The following is a 24,244-nucleotide window of genomic DNA, read 5'->3' as shown; positions in this document are numbered from 1 at the left end:
GCTAAAGACATCCATCATTACTTCTCCAGCTGTGTCAGGTTTAAGGTTTTTGTTTTTACAAATTGCAGTAATTCATTCATGCTCAACTTTGCTTCCAACAACATGGACTTTGAAGTCCAGTTTTATTGAGGATGTTTTCTCGTTCATTGCTCATTCTACTAAGACGTGGCTAAGAAGAGCACCCAGAGCTGCTGATGGGTACCTAAAGCAGCGCAGTCAGCGTGCCCCACACTGCCACCTTCTGCCTCCTCCCCCTGTGCTGCGCACCAGGCAACAGCGCAGACGGCAGCAGCAAAAGCCCTTTCCATAAACACTGTGTTTCAACTGACTGGAGCAATAAAGAGCTTATGCCTGACCCATCAGAGAATCTTTTCTTCTCCACTGCCCTCCTCCTGCCTTCCAGCCTGTCAAAACATAAAGCTCGAATCAATTGCCAATTATTCCCTTATCCTGCCCTCAAGAACATACCATTAAAGGATTTCTTGTCCACCAGAGAGGCTTTCTAGTTTCCCCCCCACCTTCCTTCTCCTCCTCTCCCCCATCTCCTGAAAGAACATCCTCCAAACTCTGTTCCCTCCCTCCAGCATGGGAAGCCTGTCACATACCTTCTGAACAGGATTCCCCACATGCACAGCGGACACACACAAGTGGACTGCTCTAAGCAGATCTGACACCCTTATATTTAGCTACCAGTTTTGGTATTTATGAATAAAACTGTGCCAAGAAATCAGCAAACATCATTCAGAAAAGTACTGATTTTATTGACTCAAACTGTATTTACACAACACATTTGTATGTTCAATATTTTACAGAACTCTGTAAAAAAACTGACTACTAAAACTGCAGGAGCCAAATTGATTTTCATACTTAATTTAAGACACAGAACCATGACTATATTTTAAGATATTTAAGTGGGTATCCAATTTCATTACCAACTTACATGGCAGCTCTTTGTAAACAGACTTTTAAAAACCAAAATGAAGGGGCAGGTTAGGTCAGATGAAAGAGCTGGTATTTCTGCAAAGCTAGTACTTTTTCATTTAGACCAGACTTTTGGCTAAGCATTCAACAATGCGTTTTGTATGATTTTTTTTCCCCCCTCTTTGGAACATGTCACATACAGTTTTGCTTTAGATCAATAATCACAGAACTTTAATTTTTATTAGATTGCTTATTAAAAAAGAGACCAGTGCCACTAATTTTATGCATGAATCTGAACTATTTCCAAGTTTGAGAGGTTCAGTTCTGGCATTGCACGGCAGCTCAAATCCAATGTGTGCCTTCAGTTGACAAACAAAAGACGATCCTCCTTTACCAGTGAGCTGATGATCACACACATGAAGTGGGAGCAGAACATCCTTGTCTGACATCACTCTTCCACCCATTCCTAATACAGTTTGGTTGAATAAATATCTTTTTTGTTTTGGAGGTACACGCTAGGCGAGTTCCAGACTGCAAGTCAACATGACCACATGCTCCATGCTAAAAGGGCACCCCTCTGATGTGCCTGGCGACCTGCTCGTCTATTGTCTCCTCCTTCTCTTTCTCACGATCTTTGTTCCAGTCTTTAAGGCCTTCTGGCAGTGAAGTATCCTCCTCCAGGCTTCCCGTACCTTCAACAAATTCTTCATAAGTAGACTTTTCTGCAAAGGGTCTCGGGCCGAGCAGGTCTACCATGTCACTCTTGTCGAGCACTTCTTTCTCCAGTAGCCGTAGAGCCACCTGGAAGAGCAGCAAGTTACAGCACACAAAATACATCATCTTGTCTCTTTCTTAGAAAGGGTTTAGCCAGCTCGGAACAGATTAGGTTTTCATGGAAGAAACAGGTTGCTCAGAACTCACTTAAGTGATTTTTTCCCCCACATGCACTACCAAAAGCACCATTTTTAAAATCCTGCTTACAAGATTTGCCAGAGCATCTCCCCCTTGGGCCACGGCTGCCATTACACATGTGCATACATGTAGGCGTGCCCGTCTTGAACAAGGGAGCTTGGTCGGTGTGCCACACTTCACATCCCACTTTCTGATCTGGTTCACCAGCTGGAGCTGGGTGGCTAAAATACCCTGGCGCTCACCTTCTCCACGTCCTCCTTCTTCTCGCGCAGCAGAGCCAGCGTCCTCTCGTAGGCCGTGTTAATGAGCGTGCGCACCTCTTCGTCTATCAGCCTGGCAGTTGCCTCGCTGTAGGGTTTCTCCAGCACCATGTCTCCTTGACGGGGCAGATCAAAGGAGATCTGCCCTACTTTGTCATTCATACCAAACTGAACAATCTGCGGGGAAACAGCAAGAATCATTATAAAGATTTTAGGGTTTACTAAAAGGAAGTATAATTTCTCTAAAATCCATCTTTCCTGAAAAACTACAGGCTACCAAAGTGGAAATAACAAAAAAAAAAAAAAAAAAAAAAAAAAAACTAAAGACTGAAGTACTCAAATGCCACCATGTTAAAGTGGTTATTCTTGTGATGTACTCAATGCTTTATTTAAGCATCAAAAAATACACAAGCCTTCGCTAAGTAGTACAACTGTTTTCCTTTGCCAGAAACAGATAAGTTAATCCAATTCAAAAGGTTTCAAAAGCTGCATTTTATCACAGCAGAGGCAGAAAAATTCACATGACTATTTAGAACTCATTTACATGTTCTCTCCATGGCCACTACCAGTTTAATGATGACTAAAGTGGCACTTCTCCAGGATGGAAATAGGCATGACAATATACTGAGCATCCAGGAGGATCACCTCACTAGAGCCAAGTACCTGAACCTGCATCATAACAAAGAGAAACTTTTCCTTAAACCCCCAACTCTCACTGGAAACAATGTTTTTATTGTGGAGGAAAAAAAAATGTTTTCTAAACGTTTTTATTTAAAATTGAACAAGAATGACGGAAAGGCAGAAAAATCATCAGTAAATTTCCTCACACATTTAGCTTTCAGAAAGGCAGCAACAAGAAGTGTATAGGAAGTCATAAGGCAGGTATGGGGTGGGGGCGTGTGTATGTGCGGAGTTGTACAGCAGAAATGTATTCTAAAGCAATATTGGTATAAGAAATGAAATGAATGTTTAGGCATAGAGTTACACATAGAGGAGTAATTTTATTGATAAGATTTCAGATTACTCATCTGTACTAGTTGATGTGGTACTAACTAGTGTCTTAATCTCACCAGCATTCAGTTGTCAGCAAACTGCTTATAAACAAGGTTTTCTGGGTTTAATTACACATGTGAATCCAAAGCAGCTCTTTAAACTGGACAAGAGTAAAAGAAAAATCACAGAACCAAACCTGCATCCTAAATAAAATTTTTAGGGTACACAGTTGCCACAAATTTGAATGCAACTGGAGGATACATGTTCCTGTAGGGATGTAAGAGACTAATCAAAGCCCAATGCAATCTGTTACAATTCTGATTTCTATTATATGACTGTATGATAAAAATACACGAATCATCATCATCTCTGTACTACAGCTGCACGTTTAGTCATGTCATCTTTTACTAAAGCGGGCCTTTGAGAGGCACACATGATTAAACCACATCCTTTGGAAACTGCAGTGCCAGCTAAGAAGATGAGCACGTACCTGAGCATATGCACTCTGGGTCACCTTCTTCAAGTCATCTTGGGCTCCTGTTGTAATTTTCCCAAAGAAGATCTGCTCGGACACGCGTCCTCCCAGGGTCATGCACATCCTGTCAAGCAGCTGCTCTTTGGTATAAAGATATTGCTCCTTGGGTAAATACTGAGCATAGCCCAGGCCTTTACCACGTGGTATAATAGATACCTACAGGGAGAATTCACAGAAGGTGAGGATTTGCTCTAAAGCATTCTTCGGCTATTAGCTTTTAAACATCACAATCCCCACCATGGCAATCCTTGAACTAGACATTATTTCTATTTACAGTTTTGGCTTCATTGTGACTTACCCCTAAAAGCCCTAGCGAGCTTGAAACAGGGTCCAAACTCCTAGAATACCTGGAAAGCAAGGTATTCCAGCAGCGAGACCATTGGAACACCTTTTCCATTCGAAAGGATGCCCTGACATTTTGAATCTGTTCATGGGAATCTAGAAGTCTTTTCAAATTACATACTGGGTTTAAAGGATTCTGTAGCAGACATAACATTGCTGCACCTCTGGTACTCGGAATCACAGCATAGCCAGAAACCTCCGTGCTTATTAACTCCTCTGTTTCCAACAATAAATTGTTTAAGTGTAAGTTTTGTCTTTTAAACCAGACAAGATTAAGAACACACTTAACTGATAATTAAAGCAAATTCAGAAGATGGGGGCATTTTTGACCTACAATTTGTCAAGCTTTTTATTCAAGACTCAAATCAACATTTTAGTCTCTAGATGAATATTTTTACAGCGATATTCCCGAAGATGCATTTACCTGAGCAACCTTTCATACAGTTTTTTAAACCTTAGGTCTGAAAGCCTTGGAGAAAAAGCAGATATCAAGGCAGGCAGCCTCATGAGAAGACTCAGTCCCTTTCACTTCTCCGGGTCTTTTGCACTATGAGCCCCCATCACCCTGGAGGCAGCAGAGTCACAGCAAAGCTGTGAGAGGTGAACCAGGGTAGTGCATTGACTGTACACTAGTAGTGCCCACTACGCTACACACTCTCTCTTGTGGGATTGTTCATTTTAATACCTTCCTAACATCAAGAAAAAACAAAACAGCAACAGAAGAAAACACGACCCGTACTATACAGCAACTCCTTATTCCAGTTGATTTCCCTCACCTTTAGGAGTGGGTCAGCATGTTCCAAAAACCATCCTGCTACTGCGTGCCCTGCCTCGTGGTACGCTACAGTCTTCTTCTCCTCTGGTTGCAGTACTTGAGTTTTTTTTTCCAAACCTTTAAAGAATAAAATTCAGTTAATAGTTACAGACAAACCTTTCTCCACTGAAATCTCGTGCAGAGAGAGCCAGCAAGCCCAAGCCAAACTAAAGGTATCCAAAAAGCCGCCCTTAACTAGAATACATCAAAGCAAAAACAAACGAACAAAAAGCTGAGGAGCGACTTACTCAATTAACCTACCTCCAATAACTCTTTCAATCGCTTGCTCAAAATGCTTTTGGTTTATAGCATCCGAGAGATGCCTGGCAGCAATTAAAGCAGCTTCGTTACAGACATTAGCAATATCGGCACCTAAAGACAGGCAGCAGAGAGTTGCTTATTTTCAACAATTTTATCTCATGGTCTAGCACTGAGAAAATCTAATATTGGATTTCTACAGATTCTCACAGAGCCTAAAGATTTAAAGTAATGCTCTCTGAAACAATTACATATACTGTAATTCCTTAATGCATATTTTAAGTTTATTACCAGTGAAGTACTAGAACAGCATGTTCTAACTTCTGCATTTTTTCTGCAGACTATGCTTAGACTAGTATAGAGTTAGCAGGCCAAGTTTCCTGCTTATGGATCCAATATAGCTCAGGTCTTGCTGGGAAAGGATACCCTCTAGAAACATAAGTACATTATTTGCAGTACTGCTGCAGAGATAACTTAGTTCAAAGGGGGGCAAAAAAAAGGCACACTGCAGCTGCTAGAGATGAAGACTATCAGGTCTTTACACAAAGATCATTTGTGTAACCCATAAGACAACTGAGGGTTCAACTATCTGTCGATATGGATTTTAAATGGATTAAATTCCAAACCATCACAGAAAGTTTTCATATCTTCATATCCATCTCTAATTAAATAAAATGTTACAAGTACATCTTCCATAAAAAAGCTTCAGTATCCAGAAATAGAAATCCCCCCCCTACTACAGAATGCATGCATAAACCCTACAAAAATAAAGCCAGTCTTCTGTAGCAGTAGGTAAAGGCATTTCTGGAATGCTTCTGCTAAAGATTTGCTTGCTATGTCACATGCATTGATAGAGACAAACATAAGACCTTCACTAACTCAAAACAGGCGAAAAGAATTTCATGGTGCATCAGTAAATAAAGTAAAATATAAATATTTATATATAAAGACAGCCAGTCAAGAGCCTGGATGCAAGAAATAATACAAGCAGCAGGGAAATAAAATACCTACAGCTAACATAGTTAATGCAGAGGAACAGTGGCATAAAATGATCACTTACCAGAAAATCCAGGTGTCAGTGAAGCAAGTTTTCTGGCTAGGTTGTCTTTGTTTAAGACTGCATCTAACTTGAGAGGTCTAAGGTGGACTTTAAAAATAGATGCTCTTCCTTTTATATCTGGGGGTCCTTTAAGATTAAAAGGAAAGTATTTATTCTGCACATGTTTTTGAGTGCATGTAAGAAATTACACAGGTAAACAATTGCAGTGATTTCTAAATATGGAGAAGTATATAGTGATGCAGATAAACTTACCAATGTAAATCTGTCTGTCAAAACGTCCTGGCCTCATTAGAGCAGGATCCAAAATATCTGGCCTATTAGTCCCTGCCAATATGACTACATTTGTGGTTGTGTTAAATCCTGTTGAAGAAACACAGTAAAAGTCTGTAAATATGATTTCCCAGGAGGAAAACAAAACAAAGAAAAAGCAAGCAGAAACAGGAAGACAGGTCTTACAGGACCGCAGAAATGACACCTCAAATAACCAACCCCAAAGTTGGACCTATTTCTATTTATTAGAGCACTGTTCAGCTTTCATAACAAGCAAAAAGTGCCTGGGGGGCTCTACTTCATGAAGCACTGTATCAAATCCTAGCTTATCTCCAGAAAAACACAACTATAAACTAAGTGCTCCGGAAACTGCAAGATGAACATGGCTAGCAGGCTGGTGTCCTTTTCTTTGGCTTTGTACATGTATCTGCCCTCTCACAGAGATTTTCATTCCTATTCAACTTTGACAAAGAATCTGTGCAAAGAAGCTGTGTTATTTTTTTTTTGGACAAAATCAGGCTACAGCAAACTGAGTCACCTTTCTTCATTTGCAGGAAGCAAAAACAGGCTCATTTTCATTTACATTAGAACCCAAGTCCTTATTAAGAAGTCTGAACAAGTATATTAGTTGTGTTCCTCCATTGCCGCACACGTACACTTCCTCCTCATACCCAGAACTACAGCTGCATTAAGGTAGCTATCAGCTCAGTCTACACTTAAATTATGAAAATATGAGCAGACCCGTATTACTATAATGCAAATTAGAAATTAAGTACTTACCATCCATCTCCACGAGCAGCTGATTGAGAGTGTTTTCCTGTTCACTTTGCCCTCCAAAGTTGCCCCTTCCTCTCTTCCTTCCCACCGCATCGATTTCATCGATGAAGAGAATGCAAGGGGCATTTTTACGAGCAAGAGAGAACAGGTCTCGGACCTTGACAAGAGAACAGAATGTACATGAGTTTATAGGCGGTCACTGCCCAGTGCACAGCAGGTACCTGTGTGGAAAGCAACACCAGCAACACTATCACTGCAGCCACTGTTTTTTGCAGCAAGTGTTTGAAAGTCTCCCAGCAGCTCTTCCTCTCCAGGCCATGAAAGTCACCACTGCAGTTATTTCACAGTTAAAATGCACTAAGGTGGATGCCTGGGGGCCAGCACCATGCTGGCAGGGTTTCTCTCTTAGAAGCTCTTTAGCACGTGGCATCACAAGCAAAACTGGAATGCTGCTACACAACCATTCTCCTCAAGCAAATAAAAAACTTCAGGCTTGTCCTGCAGTTAGGACAATGACATAACTCTCACAGCAGGCTTGCTAAGTCTTAAAAAGCATAATTGTAAGCACTCATTTAACAACACGCTACCATAAATACTGACTCTTAGCCACCCTCTCTCCCATTCATACAGGATAGAAAACCTGAACTCACCTCTAAGGATCTATTCTGCAGCTAAATTAACTTCCCCTGAGAAGTTTGGGAAAAGCAAGACAACCTGAAAGATCAGCAAGCACCAGAACAAGTTTTTGGACTTTTAAGTTGCAGTAAGCAGAGGTGCTATCCACCAAATCCCCCTGCAGTGGTCCCAGCGCAGCGATCAGCTGCATCCAGCGCTGCCTGCGCTAGCAGAGCACCCTGTATCAGAGGGGCCTGCTGACCCAGCTCCGTGAGCAGATCGACCTAGAGCCTGAGCGAGCCAGCAGCAAGGGGCAGGGAATGAAGAATTACGGAAGAATTTTGACGTGGGTGAGAGCAGTGCGCAGCTCAGAGCTCTGCTCTCAGTGTGCTGCAGCCACAATTAGAGCAGCCTTCTCCAAAGGCAACCGAGATGTGAAGGATGCCTGTTGGGGCAGCAAGCTTTGCTGCATAAAGGAAGTCATTCTGCTGTGGAAACAGCTGGAGTAAGAGACAATGAATAAGGCATAAAGGGGCCATGACAAACCAGGAAAAAGTGCCAGAAGCTCAAACAGAGCTCTTACCTTTTGCTTTGTAAGCAACAGATTTAAAAAAACACTGAGCTATTTTCCCCAAGCAACAGAACTGAAAATTAACACAATGTGTGGGCATAAAGTGTGCGAACCAAGGCCGTATAAATGGTTTTAGTTCTAGCTTATCCCCGCTTAGGAACAATTGATTTAGTATTATTAATAACCCAAACTTATAGGAAGTGAAACCAAACGAAATCGAGCAAACAACCCCTCCACGCATGCTTGTTATATTCTACAGACATCACAAGTGACCAGCCAGGACGCTGAAATCCTGAGTCCAAGCAGCAGCTCTTGTATCAGACGTCACTCGGCACTACAGGGTGACTGTCATCTACACAGGTGAGCAGAGGAAGCTGGGGACACTCTCCTTTTTGAGCATGTGCTGACAGCTGGTAACTAACAGTATGCGCACTGCTTCTGGACACCCAAAGCTTTCCAGAGGATACGAATCTGTTTCTTTTGTTGCTGTTCCTCAGTAAAGCCCTTTGAACCTCACACACCCTTTTAAGTCCCATCCACCTTTCCTACCTAATCACAACCTCCAGAGCCCTGGCTTTCAGAAAGAGCCCTTTTTTGGTCAGCACCCATCTTTTCATCTCCCTTATCAGCCTCTCCAGCCCTCTCCCTGCTCTCAGACCCTGCCCTCTCCCTTCTGTTGTAGCTCTTTTTGTCAATTTCTTTACACAGTTTCAGGCTCCCTCCTTTTTCTTTACTCCCAAGAATACAAGTCTTCACAAGTCTTTACACCAAACCAGCTCCTGCATTTGCATTTCTAAACCAGCATTTGTTCCTCCCACTTTCAAGCTGTGGGTCTAAGCCTCCAGCTAACCCTTTCCTCATTTCCTTTTTCCTCCTTCCCAGGAAACCCCAAACTACCTGGGTTCAAGCATCGTCTCCCACTCTCTACTATTCCAGGGGAAAAGTCCTTCAAGAGATCACCAAAGGAGATCTAGGCTACTGAGAAGAACGTAGGAACATGCTCACACCGCTGTGAAAACATAGTAAGAAGGAAATCTTGGGAAAGTTTATCTGCCAACTTCAAACAAGTTTGAACATACAAAAAAAAAATTTCAAAGCTTCTAAAGCTTAGTTGAAAAAAATCGGCAATCTTTTACTGAGCAAAAGCTGCACACATTCCCTGATAAGTTTCAAACATAAATTGAGACTAGAGCATTTCCATCTAGCACCAGCAGAATTTGTTTTTAAACATGAATAAACCAGGATATTCTTCCCTTAAGACTCTGTGTAGAAACGACAAAGCAATTCTTAACTCTTTTTCTCAAACCAAAGCCCTTTCTCCCCCAAAACAAGAAAACCAAGACAGCTTAAAAGTACAGTTTTCAAGGTCTAAGACAAGATGGCTGGAGTTTGGTCAAGTTACAAGCTATGGGAAACAGGATCTAGATGTGGACTTGTGAAGAAGCGTTATCCACTGGTGCTACCAGCCACTTATAGAATCTTAATAGTGTCTAACATACGGAGTATTTCAAATTAGCAGATTTGAGCTAGATTAACGTATGTTCCCTTCCTAGATAGTGAAAGATAGTTTTCAAAGTTTGTTTGAAATGTAGCTGTATTGAAAAAAGGAAAAATGGATATACTACAACAAAGTCATTTAAAATAGCTTGTTTTAAAAGTTATTAAAGAACATGCACTGTGAAAATTAATGGCTTACAAAATTAACACTACTAAATAATAATTCTCTTAAAGGCATGAAAAATTTAAGCGGTAGTTTTAAGGTTTGCAAATAGCACGACATAAGCAGAGGGAAAGAGATGGATATCTCCATCCCTGACCCTTGGACTCTCATTTCAACCAAAATCATATTTGTATGCCCCAGACAACTATTTATATTTAAGAGTCTGACCTCACAAAGAGAGCAAAGTTCTTTGAAGAAATACAACAGATTTCAAGCAGGAGGAGGCATTCCCAGAGGAACAGTCTATTTGACTGCATATTTCTAACCCAGTTACATATTTACTTTGGAGTAAAACTTGAGAGTTCTGTTTTGTTAAGTTCCTGCACACAGGTAAAGGTCCACACAGCCCGAAACCAGATACTGAACTACTCTTTTTGGCTCCTTTTCCAAAAAGTCCATCTATTTAGGACTTTAAGATTATTTAGGCAGACCTCTAGCATTACTTGCCACATAATCTGTATAGATGACAGAACTTCAGCTATAGCCAAACTTCTGCCTACCAGCCTTGACAACGACCTTTCAACAAGCAGCACTGAAATAACAGAGCAAGGTCAAAAACTTACTCTAGCTGGACCCACACCAACAAACATCTCCAGGAACTCCGAGCCGTTGACTGTGATAAACGGTACGTTCGCCTCTCCGGCTGTGGCTTTAGCTAGGAGCGTCTTCCCAGTGCCAGGAGGACCTGTCAGAATGGCCCCCTGCAAGAAAAACAGGTACATTTCCTCATGAAAACATAACTCCGAACAACAACAATTTAATCATCCTGTATGTGCTATGATATTAAGTCCAGCAGCTTTTCCCTCACTACAGTCACAGAATTGTGTAAAGAAACAAAGCAGAGGAACGGAAACTGAAATTTGAGCTCTCATTTAAACTAGTTTGAGGAGAAGAAATAGGTACAACATGGCCACAATTACTTAAGATTTATAGAAAGAGGAACTTCAAACTACTTTGATCAAACACAGGGAGAAAAAAAAAAAAAAAAAAAAAGAACAGGAGTAGGCAGCTCTTGCTACAGCACAGGTGACAGACAACTAACAGCTGTATGCAACAGTATAGTACATACATACACTATGTATCATTCCATATTGAGAAGAAGCACACACAAACCTATAGCACCAGGTATCTACTGCTGATCCTTACTGCCTATTCATTTTTTTCCCAATTCCAAAGAGATCAAAAAAGCAGAAAAGCTGTAAAGCGCAAGCTGTAACATTTTAGCCTACCAGACTATCTAGAAACGCTACCAGGATGATCAAGTCCTCACCTGTTAACTCCCTGCTCCCTTACCTTGGGGATTTTTGCTCCCAGATCCTCATATTGCTTGGGATTTTTCAGGAAGTTAACAAACTCCATTATCTCTAGCTTGGCCTCCTCACAGCCAGCTACGTCTTTGAATTTCACATCTATTTCATCCTTAAGAACTTTAGCTGTGGTTTCACCCACACTGAAGAGTCCCCCCATTCCCCGTCCTGCTCGACCTAAGCCGGCAGGGCCTCTTCTCAACGTGTACAGCAAAGAGCCAATGATCAGGATCGTAGGCAGCAGACTCAGGAGAAAGGATCTGAGGAGAAAAACAAAAACAAAGAAGAAAAAAAACACAACATTATTCTTCCTCCCAAAATCCAAACAAATATCAAGAATGAGATAGAGAAGGGCATTAAAATGCTTATAATTAGTGGTATGAGCTACTAGATCCAACAGATCCAAAGTTAGTAGTCCTGATGAGACTAACTTTATTTCACAGACACGTATATTACTCAAAATTCATTACTGCATATGATAATGTCTGCAAAGTGTTGGCTTCACCATAAGCAACCCTGAATAAATGCAGGACCAATAAAACTTGTAGATTTATGATATTTTAGCAAGATGTTCACTTTGGAAAATAGTAAAAATAAAACTGGAAACAAACAAACAAGTCTTAATTACATAAGTCAAACTGAAAAGTCTGCTATAAATACAATTAAAAGAAAAGTTGGAATTCCAACTCCTTTGCACTCCACCCACCCCCAATCCTGGGAAATGTAAATTAACAACCTGCCAAGGTAACACTTCCTTATATTTGATGTTTAAGGAGGAACAGTTTGGGATTTTGTTTTCTGTTTAAACCAAGCACGACAAGCAACAGTGGTGACTGTGGAAGCAGAGTGTATTACCTAGTAACAGGAGCTCTCCAGTAACCATCTACTAGTCACTTCCCATGCACAAGATTAGTTATGGAAGTGGTTATATTGTCCAAATAAGTTGTACTAAGTAACACACCTGGAATATACTACACTTTCAAGCAGGAATTTCTCTCTCAAAAAAAACCCTATACTCATCATTCTTCCCCTAGTTCTGGCTCCCCTTTTAACACTTTCTTCTTCTTTCAATGTCTGTATCTCCTTTCCATGAGGGTATTTTCCTTTCTGATTTCCCTTCCATTGCTTATCATTCCTGACTGTCCTCCAATCTTCTAGTATAGCTCTCTACAGCACACACAACCTAGTATCAACACAGTTCTCATTATTACGACAGGTTTTTTTTTCATTCAAATCTTCAAGGAACAGCCCAGTGGAAGTTCCACCAAGTCAGCAAAATAAAATGCAGAGAGGCAGCATTACCAAAAGGGAGCAAAGGATTTACAGATTGAAAAGGGTAAATGTGACTTTCACTGCCTCACAGTGTTCCGCAGATCCTGATCTGGCACTGAAAAGCAGTATCAAGATCTTATAGCTGCTGCTCTCCTACCTTTCTCACAGCGTTGCAGGGGCAAAGCTAGAAATCCTATAAAACAGAAATCCTACAGAGAAGAGACACTGAAGAGAAGGCTAGAGACCGAGGCCAAGGAAGAATGGTCTAATGAGTAAAAAGAGAGGCTGAGAGAATACAGGAGCTGAAACACTTTTCCCAGGCTACGCTGTGGATCATGAGGCTGACGAGCATCCTCTATGCAGAAGCACAGCTTTTGCTCAACTACACTTTCTTTAAGTAGGGACTTGACCAGTTAGGTAATACACTGACCTTGACAACATGTCTCTTTAGAGAGAAACACAGAAATGTGGCAGAGAGAGTCTGCAGGGAACACAAATCCTGTATCTTAGGTCCCAGGATGCTCTAGAGTTAAGGGCATCATTTCTCCTTGCTACCACAAAGACAAACAGGCAGCAACTTGGTAAAATGAATTAGAAAAGTAAATCAGACTTCCCATCCTTCCCCCAAAATCCAAATAAACACAATGTCCAGAATGAGAATAGAGACACAGCAGCCAAGCACATACTGTTAGTGATACGAGCTACTAGATCCATGATTGGATTTCTTGATAGACCACAGCTATTTCACAGGCACTAGCAGGAGAGAAGTTCTGTAGTCTCTGCTCTGTACAGAAGATCAAAGAATGCAAACACATATTGGAACCATTATATTCCCTACTTGGGTAGCAAAATTGCCATAAAACAGGAATTATCAGTATTTTTCTTAACTACTTCAAAGATTAAAAGCATGACATATCTTCTAGCACCCGACAACAGGCAGGATAGCATGATTTACTTAATCACCAATATCTTGCCATTTGCAAGACCAGGTAATCAGACCTCTGCTGAATTTGTGGGCAGGAACTGGTGCCTGCTAGATCTCAGTCAACAGGCTATAGCTCTACTTTATATTTTGTCCACTCAAACTCTACGTATAGAGTGCCAGCTCTGGAGCTTGACTGCTCTGCTGTGTTGATTCCTGCTCTGTTACAACTCAGTTGGGGGAAGGATCAATTGTGCAGGTAAGGATATATGTGATAAAAAGCTATATTTAAAGAAGACATGACTTAAAAAAAAAAAAAAAAAAAAAAAAAACAGAGATAGAGTACTGAATTGGTCCTGTGACAATTAACATTAAAGGATAAAAACAAAATGTTCAGTATTCTGATAACAGTGCCACCTAGTGTAATACAACAACATGTATGCGTGTCTCACAGCTTCAGTTTCCTAGTGGAAGGAAGACTATTTCTCATCAAGACTCCTATTTTTAAACAGCTTCTTACCCATCGCTTTCTGTTGAGTAGACTACAGGTAATCTGTTCTCCACTTCTATGCCCAGATCTTGCTGCACAGTTTCAAGATTCCGTTCAAAGGTATCCACACTACCGATATTAAACCAGACGTACTGCTAAGAGAAAGCAAAGATCACCATAAAGTGCCTCATTTTACTTCAGCTTTATTACAAGCTAACTTGTAACACATATGCATGCAATTTCCAGGATAGATGCAGACACACACACACAAAAAAAATTACATCAATTAGAGACTTAAGTTACCTCATAAGGTACACCTAATAAATATAAGATCCATCATCCAGAACACACTGTGCATTGTCATGGCTTCTGTAGAAATCATAGGCCTAACAGTTTTTGTGCACTTAAAATAGATTGAAACCCTGACATTTTCTCCAGAGACAAGTGGAAGTTGAGTAGGTAAGCAGATATTTAGAAGGGAGCTAGCAGTGACAGCAACAGAGCAATAAGTCAGCAATCAGCAGTCACAGCTGTTTCACCTGAAGATCTCAACCTTTCAGGTAAGAAAGACAAATGTAACTACTGAAGGCTACATTACCTCTACAGAAACAGTTACCTTCCCAAAGCACAGGATGCACTTATTTCCAAATTAGGAAAAAAATGGATGGAGACACTGCTTTGAAACAGTGCTGACAGTGGGGCTTTTTCAAGAACATTTTCCTCTTTGCACAGTGACTTGCCTGACTTGCCCCCATTTACTCTAGTAAGAGAGAAGAAAAAAAAAAAAAAAAAAAACACAGCCCTAAATATCAGCTTATTGAGAAACTGAAGCAGCTGATGGTATGTGGGCTAAAGAGTAGGTATATAAGTAAGTCTGAGGAACAAATCTCATTGAAACCCACTGATGAAGTAACTGCTGCTAATTTCACTTTACCCTGGAAGGACTTGCAGACTTTGTTTCGGCAAGTCAGTAAGGGACAGAGAAGAAGAAGAAGAAAAAAAAAAAAAAAAAGTGTTCCCTGTGTATTAAACAGGACTGAAACCACCAGACACTACATTCAAAATAAACTTTTCAACTTTTCACGTCTACATACATGAATCTTTTTCATTTATTTTCTAAGTGAGAAAACTTACTTGCCTCTAAGTAGTATTCTTTGGAGAACTTTAATCTCCTTCTCCCTGTGTTACTGTGAAAGAGAATTCCCTGAAACACACACTAACTTCCCCCGCCAAGAAACTGGACGCTTAGCTTAGCTTTAAGGGCAATAGAATCAAATGGAAACAAAGTTATTTGAAAATCAAAAAGTATCCTAGCCAGTTATATTTTTTTCTCTGTTACATTTGTGGAGATGGAAAAGAAGAGTAGTTACAGATACACACATTAGAAGAAGAAAGATTTATGTTCTGTATTTCCTGTAAGACTATGGCACTGGGAAGGAACTAGTAGCTACAACTGTACATTGATTTTGTAATATGCCATTGTTTTTGGACATCTTCAGGACAAATCATGATCAACACAGTAAAATGACAAACATACTATGCTAGATAATATAACAAAAGACTTAAAATACTTCAGATTGCGAGGCTATTAACGCTCCTAGACCAAGTTTTCTGCATCAAACTTCAGGTAAAGAATCGTCTTTGATGTTTTAATGCCTCATGTATTAAAAACAAATGTTTACCCAGTCGTGAGGAGATTTTCCTGGAACAAAGACCACTCGAACAAAGCGCTTGTTTACCACTTCAAGCCTGTCCACCTGTGGGAAGAAAAAGAAGTTGTGATATGCTCGAGCACAGAGCTCTCCCATCACAGCTAGCTTATCTAGGTACCCCCTGTGTGAGCCTGTTCTTCTGCTTTCCAGAGAGAAAAGAAAAAAAAAAATCATGTTGAAGGTCAGGATGGCTCCACAATCTACAAGTTTGCCAGTAGGTGAGGTATCAACATTTACTCTTCATAAAAACACAGATGAGTGAATTCCATCTCTCTAATCTGAATGGTTTCAGATACATGTAACCCCAAAAAGTTTCAAACTAATTTCTATTACAATTCACTTCCACGAATTCCAAAAAGCGGGAATCGGGCATGTGATCAGACATTAGAAGAAACAGAAGACTTCATATTTTTTAAGCCAGTTCCATACCTAGAACAAAAACAAAAAAGAATCACATACCACCTACCCTGCCCCTCACCTCCATCGGATCAAGTCACAGGTAGAGTGACTTTTAGAATTGTTTTCCTATTGAAAAAAGACTTTCCTGTACTACCACATAAAACATGATAAAATCAATTAGATTTAAAAAATGGTTATGGAAACAGACACCACGTAAACTAAAATTAAGAGCTCAATTGCAAATTCAAGATTTTTTTTTGAAATGGAAAAAAGCTTCAAATTGGTAGCTTCTTAAATTTGACAGCATTTCTTCAGAAGTCATGTAGTTTGCCAAAGCCAGTAATATGAAGCAGGACAGCTTATTTCCATTTCTTCTTCCTTTTTCCATGTACTAACTGATTTCAGCATCCCTAAAGAACTTAGAACTAGCAACACTCTACAAGTTGGGTTCAAAATGCACCCAGGTTAGCAAAAGCTCCCTGAGCTCACAAAAAAGGTTCCATTTCAATTCCAGTAGAATTGAAGCCAAATATGAGTTAAGACCCCCAAATCAGCTTTGCAGAGTGCATAACCCTGGTTGTGCTAATGCCTTTGTCACCTTAACTGACGACCGCTAGGGCAAAAGAGTGGGTATATATAATAATAATTGCCTACATATACGGCAAGCCACAGCTTTTGACAGCTACATATTTCACCTATCTCCATATCCAGACTACCTCTTACGGAGGCCCGAGGGACTGTTCCTGGCTTTGTGCAATAAGCCACTTGCATAATTGTTTTCCACAACCCAGGTTTAGGTTTCGTTCACTGTAACAGTCACACTGCTCTTTCTGCTGAGTTAGTCTTACTGTTCCACAACAAGGACAACCAGCAAGTTCTCCTGGCAAGATACACGCAGCTGCGAGCGAGGACAGGACTGCAAGACAGCGGTCCAGGCAGCAGCAGGGAGGCAGAGACGGCAGCTCTGCATAGAGCCCTAAGATAATGAAAGGTAGGAAGCAATCTACCCAGAAGCTTATGAAAGCAACAGGAGGGCAGGAAGCATGCAGGAACCTAAAGGAGGAAGCAAGTCCACGTTTTCCAAAGCTACAGGAGAAGCTAAAGAGATGTAGGTAACGAGCAAAGAACTGGTGGCTTCCTGAAGTGGAAAGGGCCTGTGCAAGACATTCAGTTCTCTGAACTTGGAAGTATCACTGACCTACCTACTCCAACTGCAGAGGGCTGCGAAGTTATACAGAGAGATAGGATACTGATGATAAAAATGATTGCAATTCCCTTAGTGCCTCTACGCAAAGATAAAATAGGAAATAAAAGAGTAAAAACAAATAAAGGAGACTTTTACAATAGTTATGCCAATTTACTGACCCAGAAGGGACTGTCTCATTCTCTACTTCCACCTTTCCATAAGCATTGCCACTCAAACCCCACGGTGAACTGGTTTAAATAATGAAACCACCACCAAAAAAAAAAAAAAAAAAAAAAGTGCCACACAAACAAACAAAAGAAAACAAAGAAACAAAACACAGGCTTAAAAAGTGCTTAAGTTATGCACAATTAGGAAAGTAGAAAAGAGTAAGGAAAGCTAGTATCATGTTCAGCGCATCGATTTTTCAGTCTGATTCTGACTACTCACCATTCCTTTAGAAAGGTAGTTATTGACAAAGTCTTTCCAGGTGATTTCTCTCCCAGGGACCCTGAAGAAGAAGTAGTATACAACCATGGTCCAGAAAAACGAGCTTCCCACAACATACATGCGGAACTCCTTGACATCCCACGGAATGTCACCCTAGGAGAAAGGAGCACAACAATTATCTCTGTTCAGCCTTTTCTTCTCTGCTTTAAAACATCTTTCTCTGCCTATCAGAACTACATGCAAGATCTACAAAAAGGATAGGAAGGATGGGAAAAAAAAATATGGGCAGCATCAGCTACTATAATTCTCATGCTACAGCTAACCAGCTCAGAGAGAAATTGGGAGAAAAAAAAAGAATAAAGAACTTATGCATATATTCCATTAAGGTTAGAAATGTTAGCATTTTGCACTGTGGGTTAAACAGAATTTTTCAAAATGACATATTGAGACAAAATATGAAACTTTTAAGGCTTTGCTAGAAGAATACTGACCCCTAGCAACCATATTCCTGTATCTTAAAATTTTATTAAGGTTCCTCTGTCAGTTAATGAAGGGTCAAGATGCCTCTGAAGAGACGGTCAAGAGATCCGAGTACGAAATTGAGTTGGGAGTCACTCAGAGATAGTTACCATGAAATACATGGTGGCCTGCCACACCACAGGAGGCTTAAGGAAAATCTAGGATCATCAAACACGACCCTAGATAGCAAAAAAGTTGGAAATGATTTCATGGGGAGAACATATTTGCTACAAAGAAGGATATTTGAGAGGCAAGACCTTCTGTAACCTGGTCCACCAGTTAGTGTCTTCTTTCTTGCCACCTTTTTTTCCACCGCTGCCACCTCCTCCACTGCTACTCCCAGAAGGCTGTCGTGCACTAGCTTGATTTGCTTCTAGCAAGAGACAAATAGATTATAAATGATTACTTTTTAATTATTCACACCTTTTCATACTTTTTTATTATTTCTACATCTTATGCCAACCTCACACTCATTTTTATTTTATAGTCATTTTCATTTTGAAGAGCTCACCTGAAAAAAATGAGTTTAGTGCTATGATACTTAAAGAGTATGCAGTCTCCTGGAGAACTGCATTTCCTTAAACAGAGGTGTAGTTAATCACTTGGCAGAGGCACCTATAGCCCGCAGTTAAAAACAAGTGTTCTGTTAACTGTGTAACTGATGATACTTGGACACCAAGAAGCAAAAATGACCCAAACAGAGAAAGAAGGATGTTATGGAGACTACATGAAAATTGCATTTCTACTGTGCTAATCCAAGATATGTGAAAGATTTATCTGTGGATGATATTTTACAAGCTTTAAGTAATTTCTCCCACCATAATTTACCCCATGAGTCACGCTCTGCTCCTTCTAAAGTCTGGGTGCATTGAAATGCAAGGTTGGAGCCCTGTTTAACAAGCTAGGGACAAGCACAACATGGTATCAGCCTCCTAGGGCTGAGGAGTTCACCTTCATCATCATCAGCCTCTACTCACCCAGCTCTCGAGGAGGTCTGCATGGCACATTGTAATGCAATGTCATGTGTCAAGGCACATTCAACACTTATCCAAGACTACAAGATGGAGCACAACACCAACACGCACTCATTCCAGTACCCAACCTAGCTCCTTCAGGATTGTTGGGTATTGCTGCATGATTTTACATTTTATCACACAAAGCCAAAAGGAAAGTGCTCTTCCTATTACTACTCTCACACGAGCTCCCAGGCTTGACGTTTCTCCTTTTCTCTGGAAGAGCAGTTATATAGATTTCTGGTATGACAGAATGGCTGCTACTGCCGTTTTTTCTTTTCTTGCTCCTCTCTCCTTTCTTCAAAGGAAGCAGTGGCACTCCCAGACGGAGCCCTATCTCCTCTTTCAAGCAACAGGCTACATGTTCGGTTCTAGCTACTCAGAAATGGTAATTTCTCATCCAAAATGTCAATTCTGGTTACCAACTACATCAAGAAAGGGTATTTTAGTTTGTGCTAGGAAAAGTTCAGAACTATACCTGTAGATTATAATCTAAATATATGATTACTGTGACAAAAGAAATTATGGACAGCAGTCCAACAGGAACATAAGGGAAAGTAAGTATAATATATAATATGAAAGCAAAAAATGTTATAAAAGTTTTTTTTTTGTCTTAAACTAATCTGGTAAAGCTTCAATGAAGATGACAAAAAAAAAGAAAGAAAAAAAAAACACCCAAACCACCCACCTCACAAGCCCACAGGATGTTGCTGAAAGTTTAATGAATGCATATTCTAAGAAAAGAACTGAAATCAAGCAGGTTTTTTGTACCTTTTGTTTCTGCAGCTGAACCTTTAGTTCCATTTGCTTTCTTCCCATTGGGAAAATATTTCTCAAATCCTATTAAGAAAGAGAAAGAAAGCTCATTATTAGTTTTTAATTCTAGCATTACACTTCAGTAATCACAGGCTGACTGTGTACAGCAGGAAAGAAGGTAGAAACATCTAAATTGCAAAAATGGTCTTGCTCGTGCCTTCTGGTTCAAAAGCTCTACAAGGCTCCCATAAATAAATCTATCACTCTTAACAAGAATAATCATGACTTATTTAATTACCTAACATCAAGCTGTCCATTAAATCAGAGACAAACTTAGTTCATTGTACTGCATAAAGTGAAGCAAACTGCAGTCACTCATCTTTAATAGCTCCTAGAAATACTATAAATCAATGTCCCATCTTAAGATTAATGACTAGTTAACTAAAAAAATGACTGCCCATGAAACAATAAACCTAAACTGTACTTAAATGCAGTTCTCAGCACGCTGCTTCTCTTCAGCAAGTGAAGCTATAGTCACCTTTTGGAGGCTGGCAGAACAGCCTTCTGCAAGCAGCAATTACACTTGCCAAGACAGTACTTCTGTCAGTAGTAGCGCCAGGGGTAACTTTGTCACGGAGCTGAAAGAAAAAAAAAAAAGAAAGAAAAAAATATATATATAAAAACAATGAAAGGTGCTGCAAAAATCTTCAAGCTCTCTGAAAGTCCAGAACTGCTACAAGACAGATATTACAAAGTCCATTGTAAAATTTTTCATTCCATCCCATTCCAACAAAAAATGGACACGAAACAATAAAATCGTGGGGAAAAAAAAAAGATCAAATGGATAATTTCCAGAATGAGCAAATGTTTATTTTATTCATAATTCACTGACAGAACAGATCAAAGAGAAAGACTAATTGCTCCTAGGCTTACCCTACAGGATACCTTGTGAAAAAACTGCGACTTTTCTCAAAGGAAAAATTAAGAGATTTACTTCTATTTATGAAAGATCTGCTGGAAATCAAGAGAAAGGGGTATGTCAAACTGTGCTCATATATAGCTAAGAAACCATGTGTCAAATGGAAGACCTAAATCGCTATGCAGGCTGATATTCACTTAAAAAAAAATCATACTCTGATGCAAGACAAGTTGATTACAGCTATTTAAGAGCAACAAAGGAAACAGTAATTTAAAGTAAATTTTATATTACATAAGAAAAATATTCTAACAGAACACTTCAGTGCAAATTACAAGTTCATTACAGATTAGAAACTCGCTTTCTTCCAGAGAAAAAGCACATGTATCTAAGCAAGAAAATAAAAGCAAGAGTTTATGTGCTTCCTGAGCTTTTTCCACACTTTTTAGAAAATGTTTTCTAATCAAACCCCTCATATTTCTGCCTCTACTCTCTTGGCCGCAAGGGAGTGCTCAGTTTCCTTCTGTTCCTTTTGATTAAGATCAACTTATCTGGAGAGCCAGGGAATCTGTAAAGATAAGAGCAGCAGGTCCCGGGTTCAGGATGAGTTATGGTCCTGGGCGCATGACTCACGGCACCCCTGCATGACAGCAAACATCCATCTGGGGCTCATGCAACTCAGAACGGCTGCAGACAACCCCCTTATTCTTGCCTGTTGAACAAGCCTGCAGGATACCAGGTACCATGCTAAGAGCACCCAAGGAATGCTGGCGTATTGAGAGTTGAATATTAACTCTCCTGAAGTTTCCTGCCTAGGAGCTTCTCCTCCCACCTTGTTAAAGGAGAACACAGATGAGGTTTTCTTGTGAAGGGCCATCTAGTTCCACCTAGAGGAAACAAGAGGAATGTCCCAAACGGGCTTCAATGCTTGCTTTTCCTACAGACTGAGGTACGAACAATTTTTAAGCCATTAATTTGTCCCACTGTAGGTCTTTGAATCAAGCTAGGCACTTAAAAATTCAAGAGGATATTTTACTGATCAGGTAAAGCATGCCAGGTGCAGATAGCCTGGAGAATGCCTCATCCACCCCAGAGCTACTAGCTCCAATAAACCACAACATCCAACAAGGACAAGGAGCACATGCGCTCCTGGAAGAGGCTGTAGGAGAAGTGGGATAGATTGGTGCGGTTGAAAAAAAACAGACAGACAGACATATGCATATATAAGAAGATAGCTATATACAGCTCAAGTGCTAGGAGGCAGTAAAAGAAGCAACGGATGAAAAATCAAAGCTATGTCCGATGATACTGTCCTTCATGTCATTAGTCTGCTACAGGATAAACAGACCAAAAAAAAAAAAAAAAAAAAAAACACAACAACAACAAAACCCACCACAGGGCAGACCTAACTAACAGAATTGGTTTATGCTGAACTGCTCCTACAAAATCCTCAGTTTTAAGAGAAAAAGACATCATAGCTGCCTTTCAAGATAACATGCAGAGATGCAAGAGAACTATTGATTTTAGAAGAAAAAGGAACAGCTGAATTTATGGCATGTTTTGTAGATCACCTCACTAAGGCTGGTCAGCCTACCTTTTTACACTGCCTACAGATCTAGCCGAGTCAACACACGTGATCTGGAAAACACATCCTTTCTGCACGGCACTCCACAAATCCAAACACAGAACTGCATCAGTGGGAATGTCTCACAGCTTGTATGTCTGGAGTTTTCTTTTTTCTTTTTTTTTTCTTCTTTTTAATATATAAGTCACCAGCATGGGAACTGATCGCATTGATTCTCGCAAAGAGCTTGGCTGGCAGTAGCAATGCCAGGGCAACCTTAGCTGATGTAACACACCTACTGCTCAAGCAAGAGCGAAAGAAGCAAAATATGGTTTCACAGGATGCTTTGGTAGCAACGTGGCTGCATTGGGCCATGTACTGGAAAACAACCCTTCAGCCCCTTTTGCATTAAGGGATGAAAATGCTTCAAAGGAGCATTGAGCAGATAAACATACATTTTCTTTTTTCCTCTGGCACAGAGTCATCCAAAACATCTATTTTTTTTCTTAGTATAAGTTACAGATGTCCTTAAACACATTTATCTCACAATTATCTACTATCCCAGCAATAACCTTCATAAGCAGGAAAGTACAACCGCTCTGCATTCTAATCAAGGAACTCGCCCAAGGAAACCCAGAAACTTCCCAGCTGCCGGTTCCCGACCAGCGGCGCAGGCCTCCTGTCACCCGCCGCGAGGTGACGAGGACAAGGCGCGTGCAGCTCCGAGCGTCCCAACACGGAGCTGGGAGCAGCCCCCTTCCCCCTCCCGCCTTACCCCCCGGCGCCGCCTGGCCCCCCCGCACGGCCCCGCAGAGCCGCCCGGAAGGGGAGGCCCCGACCCGGGAGCCTCGGCCGAGGCCCCAACCCCGCTCCGAGGGAGCCACCGCCGCGGGGGGGGTAGAGGAGGGGGTGCCTCGCGCGTCACCATGGCAACACTCCCCTCCCCCCGCTCAACGACAGGGCCCAACGGCCGTGGGGCCTGCGCCGGCCTCTCACCTGCGCCAGGCAGGGCCGGGCGCGCGGCGGGCCCCGCCCGCAGACCAGCAGCTGCTGCAGCAGCAGCCCGGGAAGGCCGCGGCGCCGCCCGCCGCGCGCCAGCAGCAGGTACCGCTGCGCCATGGCCCCACCGCACCCGCCGCCGGCCGCCGGCCGCCGCCACCGGCCTGCGCCGCCGTCGCCGCCACGCCCCCCCGCGCGGCGCCTGACGTCATCACGCCGCCGCGCGCCTTGCCCCTACGCCCCGAGGACCCCGTGCGGGCCCCGCCCCCTCGGTGGCCCCGCCCCTCCAAGAGGCCACGCCCGCTCTCCCGCCTCCGTCTCTCTCCCCGCCCTGCGGGGCGGTGGGTTTGCTGAGTCAAGGTGACGTAGCGGGGCGGGAGTGACGCGGCCAGGCACCGATGACGTCACTGCAGAGGCAGGGCTGTCCTGGCAGCGCCGGGGGTCAGACGCGATGCGTAGTGACGTCACTGGCCGGACGCTGCCGCCCGGGACGTTTTCGGGCGAGGCTGGGCGAGAACAGGAAAAACAGGAAAAGCTCCAGGGCCAGGCTGAAAACTGCGGCTGTGTCACATCTGGGAACCCCCGCCTCAGCTGGGGTCTCTCCTGGGTCCTGTTTACTGGCTCTCTTTTTAAAAAAAATATTATTTCTTTTTTTTTTCCCCAATAGTTTAGACCTTTCCGTATTTAAAAGCGA

At 41.6% G+C, this 24,244-nt stretch overlaps 1 protein-coding gene across 2 annotated transcripts; it reads right to left on the bottom strand.

Moving 5' to 3' along the window:
• Positions 1-740: 740 nt before the first annotated feature.
• Positions 741-23,670, bottom strand: AFG3L2 (AFG3 like matrix AAA peptidase subunit 2). Of its 2 annotated transcripts, none has more exons than XM_088524062.1 (17): positions 23,548-23,670; positions 20,610-20,709; positions 20,087-20,155; positions 18,560-18,675; positions 17,784-17,936; positions 15,722-15,796; positions 14,070-14,194; positions 11,342-11,615; positions 10,612-10,749; positions 7,146-7,299; positions 6,348-6,455; positions 6,096-6,221; positions 5,039-5,149; positions 4,740-4,855; positions 3,577-3,777; positions 2,076-2,270; positions 741-1,722 (listed from the first exon to the last, which is right to left on the bottom strand). In XM_088524062.1, the coding sequence occupies exons 1-17, from the start codon at positions 23,668-23,670 to the stop codon at positions 1,483-1,485; spliced, it is 2,424 nt and encodes an 807-aa protein (XP_088380188.1). In that variant the 3' UTR covers positions 741-1,482. The 2 variants fall into 2 exon arrangements, with proteins under 2 accessions (XP_088380188.1, XP_088380189.1); XM_088524063.1 differs by having other exon boundaries at positions 14,070-14,191.
• Between the last annotated feature and the right edge of the window lie 574 nt (positions 23,671-24,244).

Source organism: Tinamus guttatus, unplaced genomic scaffold, assembly GCF_059628265.1.
Source record: "Tinamus guttatus ecotype Peru unplaced genomic scaffold, ASM5962826v1 Tinamus_guttatus_pri_ptg000203l, whole genome shotgun sequence".
NCBI classification, from domain to species: Eukaryota; Metazoa; Chordata; class Aves; order Tinamiformes; family Tinamidae; genus Tinamus; species Tinamus guttatus.
The sequence above is the reverse complement of the archived record's forward strand: the minus strand, read 5'-3'. Positions and strand labels throughout refer to the sequence as shown.